Source organism: Neolamprologus brichardi, chromosome 16 (genome assembly GCF_056152115.1).
Source record: "Neolamprologus brichardi isolate AB-2024 chromosome 16, ASM5615211v1, whole genome shotgun sequence".
Lineage (NCBI taxonomy): Eukaryota > Metazoa > Chordata > Actinopteri > Cichliformes > Cichlidae > Neolamprologus > Neolamprologus brichardi.
Genome location: NC_142119.1, coordinates 9,057,877 through 9,078,691, shown reverse-complemented (window position 1 = coordinate 9,078,691; position 20,815 = coordinate 9,057,877). Strand labels below are relative to the sequence as shown.

General features: G+C 39.5%; 1 protein-coding gene across 1 annotated transcript in view; it reads left to right on the top strand.

The window, feature by feature from the left end:
• The window catches only part of xpo4 (exportin 4), a 62,952-nt gene that overhangs the window by 31,256 nt on the left and 10,881 nt on the right, over positions 1–20,815 (top strand). The window contains exons 8-13 of the mRNA XM_087853245.1: positions 5,247–5,404; positions 13,126–13,300; positions 13,424–13,600; positions 13,686–13,828; positions 13,987–14,132; positions 18,889–19,066. Coding sequence (XP_087709371.1) covers positions 5,247–5,404; positions 13,126–13,300; positions 13,424–13,600; positions 13,686–13,828; positions 13,987–14,132; positions 18,889–19,066 — 977 coding nt within the window. The remainder of the gene's footprint in view (positions 1–5,246; positions 5,405–13,125; positions 13,301–13,423; positions 13,601–13,685; positions 13,829–13,986; positions 14,133–18,888; positions 19,067–20,815) is intronic.

The window sequence follows — 20,815 nt, the reverse complement described above, 5'->3', positions numbered from 1 at the left end:
ACTGTGTTGATTTGAAAAAACAGAAAGATGAGCCTCTGAGCCCCCTGAGGTAACAGACACCAGGCTTTGTCTCCTTCTATAAATATCATTCCTCATTTCTCCCTGCCTTTCCCTTTCTCCCACTCCTTTTCTTTGTCTGTTCTTTTGCTCTTCGTCTTCATCCTCTCGCCGTCTTGTCTACCTGTCCTTTTCTTTCATTTTTTTTCTCTTTGCTGGTTCTCGTCTTCCTCACCCCACTCTACCACTCTTTCTTCTCTCCCTGGCTACATAATTTATCTACGATAGTGTCAGGTGTTGAAGCGTGGTACTTTGATATACACTGAAAAGCGTGTGTTTTGGAGTTGGAATCCTATTTAATCTAATGAGAGCTGCTCTAATGAAAGTCAAGTAAACAGGGAGTATTGCAGTCAGGATTTCATATTTGATAAATCTAGAAACCAGTCGTGCTAGTGATCAGCAACAAGCTTTATATAACAATATATTTTAACAGTGTTACTTTTATTGGATGTTTGATAGATTAGTTTCATCAGTTATCGTTTAATCTTATTATCATGTGGTCAGTTTTGCAGCATTTGACTGAATCTGAGCAGAGTATAGCCCTGTACACGTCTATGAGCAGTCACATCTTCAATAAAGAGTAGTGGTCCAGTTCTCCTTACAGTTAGGGCTGTGCGATATGACCAAAATCTCATATCCCGATATAAGACATCTATCGTCCTGATAACGATATAAATCACAAAAATGTAACATTTTCTGTAAATTCTGTGAATCTCGTGCAGCTCGACTTGCGTGAAGTGTTTCCAGCTGCGCGTCATGTAGCTCGAGTCGAGTGTTTTAACCGATGCATGAAACTATACATTTTTAGACATAAGTTGTAACAGCCGCCGTTTTCTTTGTATTTATTACACGGCGTGCTGCGGGGAAAAGCCTGTTCTAACGTTTGAGTCTAAGGTTTATTTTTTAGCACCTGGCGTCTCTTTTTTACTTCTCATCCGTAAATAATCTGCTCTTTCACGTGATTCAGTTTATTTTGAAAAGGCTCAACAGGATCTTGAGCTTTATTGTGAAAGGTTTATGTGGAACATAGACAAGCGGACACGCGATGGTGTTACCGTCGTTGTTGCTAACCACAACGCATAAAAACAAGCGCTTGTCCGTCCCTAGTGTGGTTATATTAAATATAAGACAAAGAGAGAACTTAATATAACCACTACAGTGACCATCAAAACCATGAAAAAATATTGCCATAAACAGTTTATTTTGTGACACCACGAAACAAACGATAGCGTAAAATGAAACGATAGACGTTTTTATATCGTCATCCGATATATATCGTTATATCGAACAGCCCTACCTTACAGCCATACATTCCCCTGCCACATAACACTGATTTCACCGTGTTTGACAGATGATGTGCTGTACTTTGGATCTAGACCTGTTTCTCTCCTCCTTCTAACTTTTTGGTTCCCATCATTCTGGTACATCTTGATCTTGGTTTCATCTGTTGAAAGAATTTTTCAGAGCTCTTCAGCCTCTTTTACATGTTCTCTAGTGATATTTAATCTGCCGTCCTTGTTCATGAGTGTAACCAATGGATTGCACTTTGTAACTCCTCTGAATTTCTAGTCATGTAGACGTCTCTTTATTGTGGACCTTAATACTCCTGCAGAGTGTTCTCGACTTGGCTAGCTCTTGTTAAGGGTTTTTTTTCTTAACCGAGGAAGGAATTTGCAATCATCTCCTATAGTTGTCTTCTATGGTCTTTTTTAAGGCCTTTTTATGTTGGCGAGTTGATCAGTGAACATCAAATTTTTAAGATATCTGCCAGATTGATTTGCCCCTAGAGTGTTGGAGAAACAACCAAACAAAGTTCAAGACTTTGAATCAACTTGAGATGTTTTATGTGCTTAATTTGTGATGGAATAATCAAGGATTATTAGTGTTATTACACCCTCCCATTTCGTAACATAAAGTAGTTTTCTAAAGCTGAGTATAAAAATGATACCTGATTTAAATTTGTCTAATAGTCCCTTGAGGGTCGTCTCCTTGTCTACCTCTGGACTGTATTAGTGCTCCTTAAAATTCAATTTCTTTTTGTACTTCCTGTCTGCAAATTTAAAATAGACCTGAAAATGCATCAGGCACAAAGTTCTTTGTCAAAATGACCCCGCTTTCATGTCGAGGACCATTATTAGCAATGAGAGCTGGGTCCCCAGCTACAGACAAATGGCAAAAGAGCAGTTTTCAGAGGAAGAATCTGCATATTTCAAGGCCAAAGGTGTCATGAGCGCATTTATTTATTTATTTATTTTTTCCTGGTTTGATTTGTGAGTCGTGAACCATAAATCTGTTACCCAGAATTGGATTGTTAACACAATCCAAATCATGGCGATTTCCAATTCAGTTAATTGAAGTATGAAGGTGCCGGGGGATTTTGGCCACAACAAATCAAATCTTTGCTTATCTCTGCTTCGTTTGCCCGGTTTACCTCCCTGGGATGTTTTCATTTTCTTTTAAACAACATTTGAAGTTAAAGGACGAAGACGGAGCAAGGAGGGATGCAATGCTTCAATAACAGATTCTCGTAGCCTTGGAGCTTATTAAATTGGAATGAGAACTCACTAACAGAAGATGCCAAATGCTGGATCCACAGAAATTCAGGAGGATGGAGGTTGATTATCAGTTTATTATATAGCCTGTTCCCATTTAAAATGATGTGAACAAACTTAACTTTTGAAAGAAGATCTTTTGTTTTGGAATAGAGTTTTTATTAAACTGGCTAAGATTTGTTTAAATAGCGAGCTATCCCTAATATACTGATAAGGGGTGTTTTTATATTCCTCAAAATAAAGAAAATCACCTGTGCCAGAAAGCTCTCCTTGCTTTCATCCACTCCCCCCAGACACACACACTCACTCGCACGTGCTCGCTGAGTATCTCTACTTATAGTCAGACTCGAGGCGACTGACATTACTGGCATCGCATGGTTCACTCGCCGGTGCAGCTGCTTTTTCAGAGCTCGCGCTGTTCAGTCCTTGGGTCTGCCTCTTACACCCCTCCCTCTTTCTCTCTCGCTCGCTCACCAGTTGCCCCTCTCGCCTCCTCCCCTGTCCTCTCGCCGAGCGCTTCCAGAGGATGACTTCATGCTCTGGAAGAGGGCAGCGACGGAGAGGACTAACGTTATGCTACGTTAGCATCTGAGATCTCTTCCCAGCAGCGCGGCTTACGACAAAGCGGACACCACAGCTGTAGGGAAGAGAAGAGAGGAGGAGCGGGGAGAAGGGGCGATAAAGAATTTAGGGGGGAAGCAAGAAGGGGAGAACATTTGAGGGGAGGAGGAGGAAGCACCAGCAAAAGGAGAGAGGGAGGTTGAAAGTTTGATTGCCTCAGCGATGGGGCCATGTGTTGGTTTAAGAGTGTGGAGTTGATGAAGGAGCACTCTCTCTGGATTTAAGAGGATGACAGTTGAGGAGACCGGAGAAGAAGAAGAAAAAGGAAAAGAGCCCGGACCGGCTGAGAAGAGAGCCACAGCGCACAGGAAGAAGGAATTTGAGCTCCAGACGTGCACATAGTGGAAACACATGTTGCTGAGAGGCTGTGATGACTTTCAGAGCTTTTACTGCTGCTGCTTTGCAATACACTTGCCTGTCTGCATGCACAGTCAAATCCAACAATGCTTTTTCTCTTGCTGAAGTGTGACCTTAAACAACAAACCAACCCTCGAATCACACTACTGAGTGGACGCTCACAACTGAGACCGAATCATCCAGTTTAGTTTTCGTTGTTTTTCTCCCCCATCGGGAGTCTGTTTCTTCCTCTTCTATTTTGATTGAGGCTGCTCAGCCATTGTTTGTTTGAGACCTGGGTCACAGTGACAGATCACAATCAATTCGTCATTTCACGACGCTTCAGTGTGCTGTGTAGTGGGATTACACCAGTGAGTATAAATCCTGCAGGGTATCAGCTGGTATGGTTTTTTTTTTTTTTTTGCTTTTGGGGATGAGGCAGGTTCACCTTTTCATTCTTGATGTGGGACATTTCTATTTCAAAGTGGTATTTGTTACGTTGCAGTTTAATTTTAAGAATAAATGGAAATAAAAACTTATCAAAATGCAGAATGCCAGGGGCAGTGTTTAATTATGACATAACAGTCACACATTGATTAGATATTATTTCAAAAATCATTATCATTAAACGTCTGATGGGTAAGACATATTGTCAATAGTGCTGTCATTAAAAATTATCTAAGAAAATGGTCCGTAGGGGATGTGAACTGTCAGTCTAAGTATTCATGAATGCTGCGTGCTGCTATCAAAACTCGTCTTTTATGAAAATATTACAGGTCAGTATATTTACAGGTCACTTGGTTGTGCCACAACAATCTTGCCTGGGATGGTTGGTTATGTTTGTTATTAGCAACAGACTACATTTTACTGGTCAGACACTTATCGTGGGCTTTTGTTCTTGAACCTGCCAGAAAGGTCTGACGATGAACATAATAATAATAATTTAAATAAATAATATTGTTGAAATTTAGGTGACAAATAATTTCACAGTAATTTGCAATGACTTTTGAATAATTGGACTGTCATTCCTAAGTTAAAAGAAAGAGAAAATCAGACTAATGGGTTTTGCCGAGCCCACCCATATGGAAAAGATTTATATAAATCTTATAAAGTTTGTATCTGTCTTGTGTGAAACTTGTATGAAAAGCATACAAGAGTGAAAACAGATATAAGATCCCTAGAAAATTATATAAATGAAACTTGTATGTTTTGGATACTTCCTAAAACAATATATGAAAGTGGCCACTTTCATGAGTAAATCATATAAGCATTATATGATTCACTGTATGAAGTAGCCCACATCTGATGCAAGTCTTTTATAAGTTTTTTCTATTTCTTTTCCATATGGGCAGGGTCAAGTGTGTTCAAGCACTGCTCAAGATTGTTGTTCTCTAGGTTATCCTAATATTTGATCATGTGTATAGTCCAAAAGAAACTTTTGTTTTCTTTTGGCTGATGAAGACTGATGAAAAAGATCATCTTTTCTTTACTAAATTGTTAAAGCTGACAGACGGTGTTCAGCAGTTTTCCGTACTTTTGCTGTACAGGAGTACTTCATTATCCAGAGCACTCACTGCTTCATTGTGGACTGATTATTGTAGAGGTTCTGTCCTTTTTATGCAAAGGCTCTGCTTTTCTACTTTAAAAACAATGATAAAAAGAAATTCTCCTCTTTTTCAGGTACACAGGAAGATTCGAGAGGACTCTGACATGGCCCAGGATTCCCTTCAGTGCCTGGCCCAGCTGGCCTCCATGCACGGGCCTGTATTCCCAGATGAGAACGCCCAGATCTCTTACCTGGCCCACCTGATGGAGGGGCTGCTCAGTATGATCAATGGGTGAGTGACTGTAATAGTTACTGCAGTAGTCTTCGTTTATGTGCTTATGTTGAGGTATTGAAGTCGAATTTTGGCACAGGTATGGAGAAATGTATCAAAAGTAGATGCCAAATTGAATTCTTGTTATTGAGAAACACTGACACCGGTCAGATGTTTTAGCCATGTTAGCAGAATCGTAATGTCCGACGGTCAGTTGAATGTCATTGATTTGTGAAGGATTTAAGTTATGAACCACAATATGATAGCAAGCCAAGTAAAGGTCAGAATTTTCTGCCAGTGCCATCAGCCTTATTTGTGCTTTGCATTTTCTTTTGGTTATTCAGAAAGAGTTAGCTTGCATGCTTGCTAATCTGCTCCACATGGTGATTATTGTACCTACTAAGACGAGCATGTTATCTTTGCCATTTAAAACACATTGGATTTTGCAAAGTATGCACTCTTTTCAATTATGCACTCTAACTTGCTAATCAGGTGCTGCAGGCTGCTGAATGTAAACCACATTAAGTTGATCCCCATGGATCGCAAGGTTAATACACACTGACCACGAGCTGCACTAAATGATGTTTCCTTTTATTAAATAATTCCTATTGTGCACATGCATTTCCAAAAATATGTAAACTTAAAAAAAACAAAAACATACACACATTAAAAGCATTCAAATCATCTAAGGGTTAATTTCTGAGTTTACAAATGATCTTTGTCTTGCTTCATTAATAAAGTGTGTCTACAGTGTAAAAGCTATTTACCTTTGTCTACATCCGTCACACAGATGGTTAAGCAGATAAACCAGGAGAGAACTGGGAATAGCATTGTGTTACAAAGGCTGAAACTCTGCAGATTTAATTTTAATACTCCATCTAAAATGCGTTCATTTCGGCTGCATACAGCACATTATGCACAAAACAGTAGCAGCAAACACTGTTGTCGTTACATTATCCTTGGTGAGAGTCTCAAAAGCTGTTTATCTCCCCCCAGTATCTCAAGGTTGTCATGTTTCTTAAATTTAGAGACTCAACAAGTGATGGAGGCCAACGTCAGCAGAAGCGTGACTCATACTGTACCATTTGTGCTTTATTTACAGGAAGTAATTGCTTGTTGAGTCTCTGTTTTAACAGCCTCTGATTGTAGCATCTGCGTGCTCTGCAGGAAACTGGCTTCCAGTTCAGTGACAAATGCAGCAAACTAGTAACTTATGTTTCTCAGATTCCTCTTAAACTAAATTTACGTCAAAGTGGATTAAATTATCCCTTTATTCTTCTCATGGAGACACGGTTTTTAACCAAAGAAGACAAAAACTGACATTAGCGAGCTCTCGAACACTGGAAAATACCGGGTATGGGTGTGTTTTTTGTATCAGTTTTATAGTCTTCCTCTAATCTAATACAGAACTGCCTGACCCTGTAATAAAACTGATGTGGTTTGCTTGCCTATTCCAGCCGGGCAGCTCGTGTTGAAACCCTTTTAGCATCTCTCTCCCTACAGTTTAAAACCTTTTGTTTTTATTTGAATAACCTGATTCTTACTAAGTACAAGCAAACAAAAGGGTTTATGTAAATCACAACAGACCATATGAACTGTAAGAAGCTACGTCTGCTGTCGTGGATGTTTTATATGTAGTAAATGCGACTATTTTGAGTGATTTTGCAAATCGTTTCAATCAGATTGCCTGCTTTATCTGTATTTTTAAATTAAATTAACCGATCCAACCCATCAACATGAGAGCGTGAAGTCAAAATATGAACAGAGGACTAAAACGAAAAGGATACATCATGTAAAAAGGAAAATAAGCCGTATTTAATTTTTTTAATAGCACATTTCTCAATCAGATTTTATGATATGAATGTTAGTATTAACTTTCCATAGTGTAGAGGTGAGATTTTTGGTCAGCCACAGACGAGCATCTTATCCTATGATCGAAATGTCTTTTCTATTGCTTGCTAATGTGAAAGCGGGAGGTAGCATTTGCTCTGTTGGCTATGTCAGAAGTACTGTGTCTTCATTAGTTGTAAAGAAAGAGATGCACTAGAATATTACGCAGCTTCCACTAGACTAAACTGAGTGTTCCAGCGTTCAGCTTATTATCAGTGCAGTCTATACATGTTTTTCATTCCTGGAGCTCAGCTCAAAGCCAGTGCTTGCCTCAGTGCTTCACATTTTTTCAGCCTTTTTACTACGGTTGTTTCCAGCCACATCCTATAAGGTTGTAATTTTGGTTGAGTCATGACTCCGTAACCAGAGCTTCCAGTCAGAGGTAATGCAGCGCTTGCCTTGTGACATTCTCTAACAAAATAATCTGGGAGTCTGGTTTCAAGGATTTATTACCAGAGTAACCTGCGAGTGTGTATGTCTACCTTTGGATAAGACCACATCTAACAAAAAAGCCCTCTTTAATCTCCAAGCGGAGACCGATGTATATGCAAGCAGATTCTAATTTATGCTGTATTCCTTGGCTGACTCTATTCAGCTGTCACAATGAATTGTGCTGGCAGGTGTGTGGAAACCAAAGCACTTCCTCTGTCTGGGGTTCCTGTTTTGGAACCTGCTTGTTAGCAGAGCTCCTGTGAAGGTGTAGAGCTCGTGATCTTGTGGTGAATATTGCAAGGCTATTCATTGTCTCTGCATCTGGGTTCAGCCAATCAGTGTGTTTTGGGATTGGGAAGGATGCATTGAAAGAGGTTACTTCTCCATCTTTTAGCAGCAGGGTGGGACAAGAGTTACTGGTTAAGAAGCTGAAGCTGGGTTTCAGACTGAAACCAGTGGCAGTCTGAGCCTTGTCCCAGTATAAATCGTTGTTTTGTTGTTTTTACTTCTTCAGTTTATATTAATGTAATCAGTCTATAAAATGACAGAGAACCAAAACAAAAAATCATCTAAGAAAATGTCATTAAGTCCAAGGTGTTGTCTTTAGGGCTGCCACAAATGATTATTTTGATAGTCGACTAATCAAATCATCCATCCATTGGACGTCAAATGTACAGCTTATTGCACCAGCAGCATCTGCTCTTATATAACTATCATTAGCTTACAGCTTTAAATGTTTTAGGTATGTGCTAACTAAAAATAAAGACAAGATGATAGTTTATTAAATTTTAATGAAATTTGCAGATTGTTTCAGTGAAGTTTAATAAACTCCTTGCTATCTAAAATATAACAGGACACCGGATTATATTCTCGAGCATCTCACACTTCTGATAATCAGCTGTCTGCTTGACGTTTATTCAGCTGTGTAAAAACTAACTTTAATCTCAGCCAAACCGATTTACTCAGGAACAAATAAAATACTGAAAAAAGCCAAATAATAACATTTTTAACTTATCTAAGTGACTTATATATGTTTAACCTGAGTAACGAAAGACGGCGGTGGGTTTGAAAACGATTTGCCGGGAGTCCGGTGTTCTCACGGCTCTAGTGAGCCTTGCACCCGGCTAACTATCGAGCTAGTGGGTAACAGACGTCTCCGAAAACGTCGTTGCGCTTTTGAAAATATGTGGTGTCTTGATAAACTGAGCAGATATTTGAGGTTTACACAGCTACATTCTCGCCTGAAAATATGTTAAACGTTTATTTTGTGACCCAGAAAGAATAATAAGAGTAATATTAAAACTAACTAGCTGCTGCCATTGTTGGAAACTGAGCTGGGCTGCGCTATGAATTCTGGGACACAGCTTCTTCTTCTTCGGGGTTTAACGGCAGCTTGGCATCGTGACTAGTCGACTAATCGTGACAGCCCTAGTTGTCTTCAAATTCCTTGTTTGCCTAATTAATTATGATTCAGAATGCAAACGAGAAAATCCGCACACTGGAACAACCTTGAAATCATTTTCTTTTTTCTAGAAAAAATAAATTTTTAGTCGATGGACAGATTGTTTCAGTGGATCTGTAGTGTAGGAGAACCGGTGTTACACACTGCTGAGTGCTTAACACAGGTGCTGAACAGGCTATCTTACCAAACTCCTGATTACTTCCTATGTTTTGGATCAGTTTGTATACTTTCATTAGAGATTATATGAAAAAAAGGATAAAATATGTATCCTTCACCTACAACAGTGGCCTTCACAAGTAGTTCTTATCTTCATGTTCTCTGCAACAAAAGCTGATGAACCCAACGATCGCTGCAGGTAATTCAACTACTGATTCCTCTTTTTCTCGCTTAGTTAGCATCCTGGCTGGATTAACCTTGGATTTCAACCTTCCACCTTAATCAGACAGTTTTTAATGAAAACTGTATCTGTAAACTGCAGCATTTAGAAAAAAATGTTTCCAGTCAAACCTTTTTCTAAGACAGCATTTTGATTATTTCTAATTGGATTTTCTTAACAGATTCACTTCTGTAAAACTGATGGTACTTTAAAAAATTATATCATAATGTTATAATAAAAAGAAAAACTGTCAAGTGGAAGAATGAATTTCCACAGCTATTAAAGGACACATGTGATTAAGCTGTGATAGTCCTATAAATTCAAATATTCTTGACTTATGTTTGTTCTTAAATGTGAATAGGATATGGTAATAAATGTTTTAATAGGATATTTCTCTAGTAAATTTCAGGTACTCTAGCTGTTCTCTAGGAAAATTAAGAATATTAGAGATCAAGAGGTTTTTATAATTAGCATAGTTTAGTTTTTATGGGTAATATGCCTCATCAGAATTTTAGCATTGGAACGGCAACATCTTTCATCTTTAGGTCAGCGATGCCTAACCTATTTTCTCTGAAAACCCTAGAAATGCCTGCAGCCTGATTGCCCAATTCAAATCCCTTTGAGAAGGTTAAATGCTTGAATGTTTCAATGAAGATGGGACCTGTTTTCGTGTTGTAGCGAGCGTTGAAGGGAAATGTTATTTCAAACTATTACTGAGCCCTTTGTGAGAAATAATTTTGACCCAGATTTGGACTTTTTTTTTTAAACGAAATGAGTGAAGGTTTTATATTTTATTATCAGTTGATGAAATTTCCAGAATAAAAATAATTTCTGAGTTGTAGCGGCCTTCAGAATGTCGATGAGCTTCAGGAAGGGTTTCAGGTTTGTCGTTCTGCCAGCCGGGACTGTTTTAATTCTCTTCTTTCCAATGAAGTGCAGTCTGGTTCAGAGTGCAGCTGCTTTTAAGAGGATAAAGAAGGCAATAGATGAGATCCAGTTACTCCTATTTTTAGGTTTCCGCCTCTCTTCCAGGTCTTTTTAGAATATAATTAAAGATTTTATGTCTTGGTAAAAAAATCTGATATGTTTGGACCTCGACCTCGATTTGACTTGTTTTGGCTACAAAACAGTGGAATCACTCCAAGCCCTGTACTCCTTTTAAAAACTACGCTCTTCATTGGTGGAAGCAATCAATTCCTTTTGTATGCTTTAGTTCAGCGGTCCCCAACCCCCGGGCCTCGGACCGGTACCGGTCCGTGAGTCATTTGGTACCGGGCCGCAAGAGTTGAGGCTCAGGTGTGAAATGTATAGTTTTCAGGGTTTTTATCGGTTTTCAGCGTTATTTTGTTATCGTTTTTATCCCTGGGTCTTTTCACGTGTGTTCTGAATAAATCTTCTTTTTTTCGGTACCGGTACTAGTTTTATTTTGTTGTATTTATCTGCGACACCTTAAAGGCCGGTCCGTGAAAATATTGTGGCGCAAAAAAGGTTGGGGACCGCTGTTTTAGTTTATTTGATTTTTTTACTGTAATTGCTGGTTTGAGTTTCTGTGCAAATTGCATCACAAGTGTTTAATAACTTTAATAAGACTTTAATACCAAAGTCTGTCAATCAGATACTTTGTTTTTTTTTTTAGGCACTGATTTAATATTTGAATACGTGAAATCTAAAAACAATGTGAATAGGTTTACTCACCTCAGTCAGCATTTGTTTCACTGAGTTTCAGCTTATCATTTTTTAGTTTTTAGCCCAAACAAGCTTAAAATCAATTCATACAAAAAACCCACATTTACTTAGTTACATTTATTGTACATTTATACTGAATAATACTTTAGTTTGGTGGTAATTTTAGTAACCAGGCTTGCACTCTTTATGTTAGCATTAACCATTAATAGAAGTCGCCATATATAAAAAATAATTTTAACACAGTAATGTTTTTAATTAGGGTTTTTGCATCAAAGTGATACATGGGTCTGAAAAAGTATACTAGAAAAGTTTTCTATTTAATTGTGGGTGTATGTGAGGTCACTGTGGTTCTGATGTGAATTAAATTGGTGCACTTGTATGTGCAGATCAGACACACAATGCACACACATGCTCGCTGTTGAACCATGTGACCAAGTGAGGAGGGGTCTCTATCTTTTTTCTTTTTTTTTTTTCCTCCTCTCAGCGACTCTCACTCACTGTAATGACCTATTCTTGGAGCTTTTTTCCAGTTGCCTCATCGGAAAACCATGTGGAGAGGGACGGCCGAGCTACAGCGATTGAACGGTTCTGCTCGCAATTTAAGTCCATCGGATAGGCTTTGGCTAGGCTCTCTAACAATGTTACTCTCTGACTTGGTCTGAGTGTGGAGAGGTGTGTCAGCTCAAATGCAAAGGCAACACATGGAAGGTGTAAATACATTAAAAGAAATCTTCAGGGTGGTTTGGAGTGGCGCTGCGGCTTTTCATTATTATACTTTAATTGGACATTTATTACATCGGGTAAGCAACAGCTTACATGGTATAAAGGGCCCAACACATATGTTGGTAGCAAGCCAAGCATGTCTGTACACTGTAAGGTTTATGAGGGTCTAATGTCCTGCTCACTACATGATTTGGTTGAGATATAATTATTAAATATTATCAGAATATTTCAAAAATTCTTTAACATCAGTATAGCTAGTTTTAAAAAAAACCTTCATGCTCACAATTGACACGAGGATGTTGTTTTAAAAAGACACTGTATATAAAATTCCCTTTGCAGCACCTTTATTTATATTATTGTTATTAAGTAGAGAACTGTTCCAGCCTGGTTTCATCAGTTATGTTGTTCATGTGGAGCTTCTTTTTTTCCCATAACACTCACATATAAAAGATGGGACATATTTCAGAGTTGGATAAATGGCCAGCCATAAGTTTCAAAATTCTTAACACACAATAAAATTTTAAAGGCCTTTGTTTTGTTTTGTTTTTGCCTTTTTGACAACCTGTTGAATTAAGATATTATCACTTTTTTTCTCCCCACTTTAAATTGATTTAAAACCATTCAAATCTCATTTTCAGAATTTAGCATGTGAGGAAAGTATGATTTCCAGTGTGTCGCGACCTGTCACGTCATGCTTCACAGTGCAATCTGATGACAAAATGCTCTTTGAAATTGAATTCTTGCAGTGTGCGTGCGTGGTGGTGTTTGATGCTGAAACACTATAAAAATAACCTCCGATGCAGCTGTGGAAAACAGCTCAGGGGTCAAGTTGCCCACGAGTTTTGGTTAAGGATCAACTTTCATGTGTGTTTCCAAACCTCCGTCACCAGCAGGGAAACTCGGAAAGTGACCCCCAGTTCGGCCTCAGCCTCACCCTGTGGAGTGGAAACTGGCCTTTCTTGGGCCAAATTTTAACTGAAAATTAAACAGATGCTTTTTGAAAGTGTTTGAAATGAGCATCACGTTTACTTTCATTTATTTTCTGCTGTTGAGCGCAATACTGCTGGTATTCCCACAGCAGATACAGTAAACCTCGATTTATGGCTTTAAAGATGAATCTGCTGCATATTTGTAGCTCTGTTAGCTCATAAAGTTTATTATCCTCATTCTCAGGATTGAGATCGAGGACTCGGAGGCAGTCGGAATTTCTAATATCATCTCCAATCTGATCACCATGTTCCCACGGAGTATTTTAACGGCGTTGCCCAGCGACCTCTTTACCTCCTTCATCAACTGCCTCACGCTGCTCACCTGCTCGTTTGGACGCAGCGCCGCCCTGGAGGAAGTGGTGAGTTTCGACCCCTCTTCATCGAATCCAGTTCTCAGAGAAAGGTTTTAGAGTTCACTTTGCGGTAATAAGTGTTCACAGGCCTTCCAATTTTGCTTAAAATGAATTTATGATAAATTTCAGCTGGATAAGGATGACATGGTTTACATGGAGGCCTATGACAAGCTGCTGGAGTCGTGGCTAACGCTCGTGCAGGACGAGGAGCATTTCCCTCGCGGGTGCTTCGTGCAGCCAGCCATCCAAGTTTTCAACTCGTACATCCAGTGTCACTTGGCAGCTCCCGACGGCACGCGCAACCTGGTGAGCCTTTTTCTTTACTGTACATGAAGAACACTGGACTCGTCAACATGTTATTTATCTCACACTTTTCCTGAACCACGCTCAGTCGGTGAACGGGATTTCCTCTCACGACGAGGAAGAGATCAACGAGCTGCAGGAAGACGACAGAGAGCTGTTCTCAGACCAGCTGTCCAGCATTGGCATGTTGGGACGTGTGGCAGCTGACCACTGTATCCCTCTGCTCACAAGGTAAACACACGGCAGTTTACCAGCTCGACCTGGTGTGACCTCTTTCAGATTACAGATCTAGTGATTGTTTCTTTATCTAGTTAGTTTTTTGTATTCTTTTTTTTTTGTGCTGCACTGCTTGTTTTTCTATTTTTATTTCCATTTTGACCTGTTTGCAGCCTGCTGGAGGACCGAGTAACGCGACTGCACGGCCAGCTGCAGAGGACCCAGCAGCACCTTATGGCCTCGTCTGACCTTGGATCAGTGGACCGTAAAGTCCTGGATGACTTATATGAGGACATTCACTGGCTCATACTGGTCTCAGGTCAGCAGCAGGACAGAAATATTATGAAAAACAGATTGACTCATACTGCGTTTGTGTGTGGTTATACAGTTTCCCCCTCCTCTCTGAACCTGCAGTTACTGTAAATCCAGCACTGTTGCATTACCTCACGCTGGTTGTTTCTGAGAGTAGAGAGTAGTTTTCCTCTAAACCCAGTGTTTGCGGTTCAGTGCAAACTTCCCAAGATCAAAAATAATACATGCACACATAGTATTGAATACACTTTGAGAAAGTAAATGAGAAGCCATCTGATGTTCTCATAGAAAAGAATATGGCCGTTTAATAAGTTCTCATAAATGTTTTTTCCAGTGCAGCTTTTTTAATGGCTTTATCTGTTAGTAGGACAGAGGAGCAGAACCCCACCCAGTCTGTGGGTTTAATTAATGAAATATTGTAGCCATTACTGTGAATTTCTCTGTATTACCATTCAGGCAGGGTTGACAAGTGTTCCTAAAGGAGACTCCTTTTTTCTTCTCAAATGTAATTTTAAAACGAGTTCAGAGTAAGTGTATTTCATGCATGCAACACTTTTTTGCACCAAATTTGTCTCTTTTCAGTTATTACAAACAATTAGCACCCTAGACCTGAGAAAGTAGAGCTGTGCCTGTTTTTGACATGACCAATGCTGTTTTCATATTTTATTTTTAGCAGTTATTTATAATATTAATTTGAATTAAATGAATTAATTGTTTAGCTTGCATTTTGACACCTTTAGTTTAGCTTTAGGGTCGTAACCAACACCGTTAGCACATTTTAAGACCTCAGTCATTTGATTGAGGCGACCTATTTCAGTGCACCTATTAGCTAAAGCAGCTACAGCGCAAGTCGGGTATATAAAAATTAGGGGTGCAACGATACACAAAATTCACGGTTCGGTTCGATACTTTGGTGTCACGGTTCGATATTTTTTCGATACAAAAAATGTTAATGCCTTTTTAATTTGTCATTTATTAAAATTATAAATATATATTTTAACTCAAAAGTACAGTTTTTAAATTTAATGTTGCTGAAACAACAAAGTAATAAAAAAATAAATCTCTGATTGAGGAATCACTCATCTTTGGAAAAGAGAGATTATTACAGAGAAATGTTTCTTTCCAAAATAAAAGCTATACTATACGCTTCATCTGGGCTATATTCTCAGCAGCATATTAAACATATCAGGTCCCCATAAGGAGAATCATGTGCTAACGGCTGTCTAAATGACTCTGGTAAAGTTTGTAGCATGCGTGCTTGTTGTTTTTGTCTGCTTCCACTTGTCTTTGCACTAGGATGATGTCGGCATAAATGTGCAGTCATATTCGTTGTGTTTAGGGTTGCCAACCGTCCCTTAAAAAACGGAATCGTCCCGTATTTAGAAACAAAAGTACACGTCCCGTATTGAGCTGAAAAGGGACGCACTTTGTCCCGTAATACAGGGAGAATCAAAAGTAGTCTATAAGTTTTAATGTAATTAACGCTTTGTTTGAAAACATAATTCCCAGCCCCGCTCCTGCTTTGTGACCAATGAGCTGACAGCACACTTATGACAATTCGAGTATGACAATTCAGATTACCGCTCATCTCATTGGTTGAGGAAAGATCGCTTGCGGAGAAAATACCGGAAGACAACAGATGACCACAACAAAAAGCATGGCCAACAGGGAAACAAACGCCGACACTGCGGTGCAAGTCTCAGACGACAGTACACCTGAAGCTGGGCAAACACTGTGCGATATTCAAACTGCACGATTGGCTCGCATGGGTTATAAGTTCATAGGTCACGATGCTCTGATGCGACCTGAGTGCTCACACTGTGCCTCCATAAAATGAAGGTTATAACAGAAAATCTGTCGCTCGCTCTCCCTCTCTGTCTTTCACTCACACAGACACACACCACCACCACCAACTTTGCTAAATTGCTAATGAAAAACATGATCAGCTGTGATTGAGCAGCGATGTAAATCCAACTATTTTCACGGTTGTTGTGGTCGTGATCATTTGGTGATGCCACATCGAAAAGGCTCGGATGAGCTTTCCAAAGTTCTACAAGTTGTGCCTCCATCGCTTGTGTCCAGATCACACGTTGCACAGCCGTGCTGCTCCGTCTTTTTCACCGACGTTTACGTGTTTGCGCGTGAGCAGTGTGAGCGGCTGCGGTGACACCCTCACGACCGATTGATGATCGGGAGCTGGTCGTGAGGTGTTAATCGCTTCTCGTTACCCCACGTATACTACATGATGCACGATGAATGCCAAAATCGGGCCGATCACCAAATTGGTCGCACGACTCAAAAATCGACTCAAAATGGGCCACAAATCGTAGTGTGAGCCCGGCATTAGATCGGCAATGTTTGTTCCTCTCAGAGAAAGAAACAAAGGCTGCAAAAGTACAGGGAAGAATGGGAAAAGGAAAACACCTGGCTGGAAAAGTTCACGATAATACCTATAAAGCGCACTGCACTGTGTGCCGGCGCACTTTTTCCATAGGCATGCTTCTAATGGTGGGCACATGAAGAACATGAGGGGCGTGAAAGCTCAGGGAACCCTTAACCAATTTTTGCCCACCAGGCCACGGCAGAAGCAGATATGGTATCTAAACACTGGTTTGTTTGTTTTTAAACCCTCTGGTTACGGTTAAAATGGGCATGTGCAGTGAATATCAGCGCTATGTGGCCAGAAGTGTGATAATATAATTTATTTTGTGTAATAAACAACTGCAAGGATAGATAGATAGTAATACATAGATGAATAATGATGATGAGTTATGATGCGTAATCATGGGAACAAGTGGGTTTACAAACGGGAGCAAAAGCTGAAATAATTGATTGATTGAATCTTTATTTTGAACATGTTAAAAAAGTACAACAACATAGAATTAAAAGAGACAAATAAACAAAGCAAAACAAAAAGAAAACGAGCAACCACAACTACAAATATCTTTTATGTTCAAAAAGGAGCAGGAAGAAGCATGAGCTTATTTAATCCCACCCCTTTTCCACTATCTAGTAATTTATAGACTACCGAAATACCTCCTTGCAATCACATTATGTGTCATGTGTATTTTTTTTTTAATTATTCTTTTTTTTATTTATTTATTTTATTTTATTTTTATTTTTTTAATATATATACATATATGTTTCTATCTATCCATACATACGTATTTACACATACGCACATATACACATTTTCAATAACTCCATTAACACCTCAAAGGATACACAACCTACAAATATATATATACCCATACCAACATACCCGTGCACCCGCACACACATGAAAATATTAGACAAGAACACCCTATCAAATCTCTACCTCCTCCCTGTACCCTGTAAAAACCATCTCCTTAAACCTAAGGCCTCTACTGAAACCAATTGCACTAAATGCACTAAATGTGCACTGTTACAAGAATATTTTTCTTTCTATTGTTTTCTATTAATTTATATAATTTTAAGTTAAGCAGGACAGAGTTCTTTTAAAGAAAGATTTACTTTTATTCTCAAAAGTTAAGCATGACAGGCTTCTGTTTAAGAAAGAGACCTGTTTTATTGTGTTAATGTTGTCATTTTGAGCTAAAAATAAATACCTAAATGATTTTTGTTTCCCATGTGTTGATATCACAAAGAATATGCATCTACTTAAATCAAATTCAAGTCAATTGGTTAAAAAAAATAATTTCACACACAAAAAAAGCTAAAAAATTCACCACACTGGGAAGGGTGAAGACAACTGGGTCGCCCGGCCCTGGCCACGAGGTGTCCCTTATTTATTTCTCAGGGAGTTGGCAACCCTAGTTGTGTTCCCACTAGTGCTGTCAGCGTTAATCTGAAATGACGTTAACACCACAACACGGCAAATCTCCGTTAACGAGCTACCGCGGATCGCCCCGTGCGTGGGGCTGGATTGCCAACACGTTAATGAGCTAACTGCGCTAACACACTAGTTCCCACCAATGTAATTGAGCATTGCGTGGCACATCCAACATACTGTTTTACTTTTGTCCATGACGGGCTTACCTTCAGGGTCATACTTCACATGAAAACCAAAATAGTTCCAAACGCCAGCTCTGAATGAGGGTGGGGGAGGTTCAATTTGCCATGTTGCAAGGAGAGCTTAACTTCTGTCTCGCTAGCTTGCGCTGCGCTCAGTGAATCTGCGTTCGACTACTCCGCCTAGGCTGCACTGTCGAGCGCAGATCCACTGAGCGCTCAACACAGACAGCATCGTCAGAAGTTGATAAAATAAATTAAAAATTTTGTATTGTTCGATACATATGCGTACCGAACCGAAAGCACTGTATCGAACGGTTCAATATCAATACGAGTATCGTTGCACCCCTAATAAAATGTATTCCCTGTACTGTTAGCATCAAGGAAGAATGAGTTGGAGACTAAAATGGTATTTTTGTGTCAGGTTGTAAACATGTTTTTTTTCTGTGGTAAAGTTAAAACATTTAACATGGGAGTCTGTGGGGCTGACACAATAAATAATCATTTATTTTTTTGTTATAATTTCATCAGAAGGTTTATTAAACACTCCATCTTTAAAAAAAATTGAATGTTCTGGCAAATATATCACAGTCCAACCTTTAAGAGTCTAAGAGCAAAAATGTTCCAGTTACAAACACAGAAGACTGGAAATGAAACAAAAGTAAAAGTTAGAGCTTAAACTGTAAATTTTTCTTCTGACTTCACTTTTACCCTCATAGTACAATGAGCAGGCTTCAACGTGGCTACCTGTACCTGTCTGTGCTCTTTAGGTTATCTACTAGCAGACGATCCTCAGGGTGAAACCCCGCTGATCCCCTCAGAGGTGATGGAGTTCTCCATCAAACACTCAACAGAGGTGGATATCAATACAACGCTGCAGATCCTCGGCTCACCGGGAGAAAAGGCCTCGTCCATACCGGGCTGCAACCGCACAGACTCTGTGATCAGGTATTGTGCTCTGTTTATTTCATGTTTGTTTGCTTTTTGTTTAGTTTTTTTGTCATGGCATTTACATTTTTTTTCAGATGTTATTAAAAATGTAAGTATCTTAAGTTGTGCTGTGGTACGCTGCTACTTGCTCTTCTGGCTTAGCTGTTGAGACAACAATCTGTTTAAGGTTCCAGCAGCTGTCTGAGAGTTTTGTCGTTGTGTCTTCAGATGTCAGCAGAAGTAGTTACCCAGTAGTCGGGGACCCACACATGTTAAAACCATTTTTTCTGAGTAGCTGAGATGCTTAAATCTCACATTCATTGCTGTTTTCAAAGGTTAGAATTTGCAGCTCCAGACTGTAGAAACGTTGAATCTTTGTTTGCATTGTGCTTTTTGTTGCATTTTGACTGCTGGTTTATAATTCTGATATCACATCTTTGGACTCATACAGATTAAACTGTGTGTTGAGTCTAAGCCTCCCTCTCTACGTGCAGTTTCCTCACTGCCGGGAGTTAGTTGGACGCAAAGTTTGTCACCATTATTGTCCCATAAATCTAAAGGTGGGCTCGTTTCTTTGCATTCACTCAGGTCTGAATGTGGAGCAGTAAAAACACAGGAACACATACTGTGGTAATACGATAGTTTAGTGTTGGGCGGTCCAGACAAACTCTTTTAAATATAAATGCACATGTATGACAAAACATGCATCAGTGTAATTCACAAATATTTGAGTTTTTACTGAGGGTGTTTGATGTTTCCAGCTTTTTTTCTTTTACAACGGCAGCACCTCATCCATTTTTTCTTGTTTCTGTGTCGCACTGTTGTTACTCTGGGATTGTTGTACATTAGTGCAAAATGTTGGTGCTAAAAATACACCAGCAGATAATTAAATACGCTCAAGCATGCAAAGTATAGCTCTAGGTGCTGTTACCGGATAGGATTTAATTTTTAGCATCTATTAGCTGTGCAGCTTGCAGTGTTGGGAGCCTTGGGCTGCTCGGAGGCTTTATCATTGCACTGGATGCTCGTCTGTTTAAAAGCATTCGTGTGTGTGTGTGTGTGTGTGTATAATCACAGTGACGACAATAGACATTCACAGCAGCCACTGATATTGTCTGTTGAAGGTCATGGTGCTGTTGTCTTTTCTAGATTGTTCATTGTGTATAAGTGTGTGTGTGTGTGTGGTGGATTGCAGATATGAGTGGCTGATGGCATCAGGTTTCCCAATAGCGAGCGGGCGACCCCAGCCCCATAAATGTCAGCGTGGTTTTGTTTTCTGCAAACAATGTGAAACTGTGCACTGTCCTCCTGTAAGCTACTATAAGCCCTCTGTCTCTCTGTCCTTTTGTATTGTGTATGTGTGGACTGGGAAGCTTACTCTTTAACACACAGGCAGCAAGAGGATCATCAGCTGATATGTGATCATTTTGCTGTAGCGGTGGGGTATAATTTCGTTGCTAACAATAAAATCAATGGCCAGGCATTAAATATGCCTGATCACAGGGTATAAGTATAAAGTGTCTACACAGTCTCTCCATAGTCTCCTTGTTGCGTTTTAATTCCTCCAGAGCTGTATATTCAACATTCAACATCTCAAAATGGATAGAAATAAACACACTGAACATGCTGAACCATGTTAAACAGTTACAAGCATGATGTTCTCCGTGGTTTCTCGAGACCTTTTCACATCTGTCACTTCTGCTCAGTGTGTGAAAAGCGTGCCAGTGGTGGACCTGCCAATTCTGGTAATCAATGGCAAATGCCAGC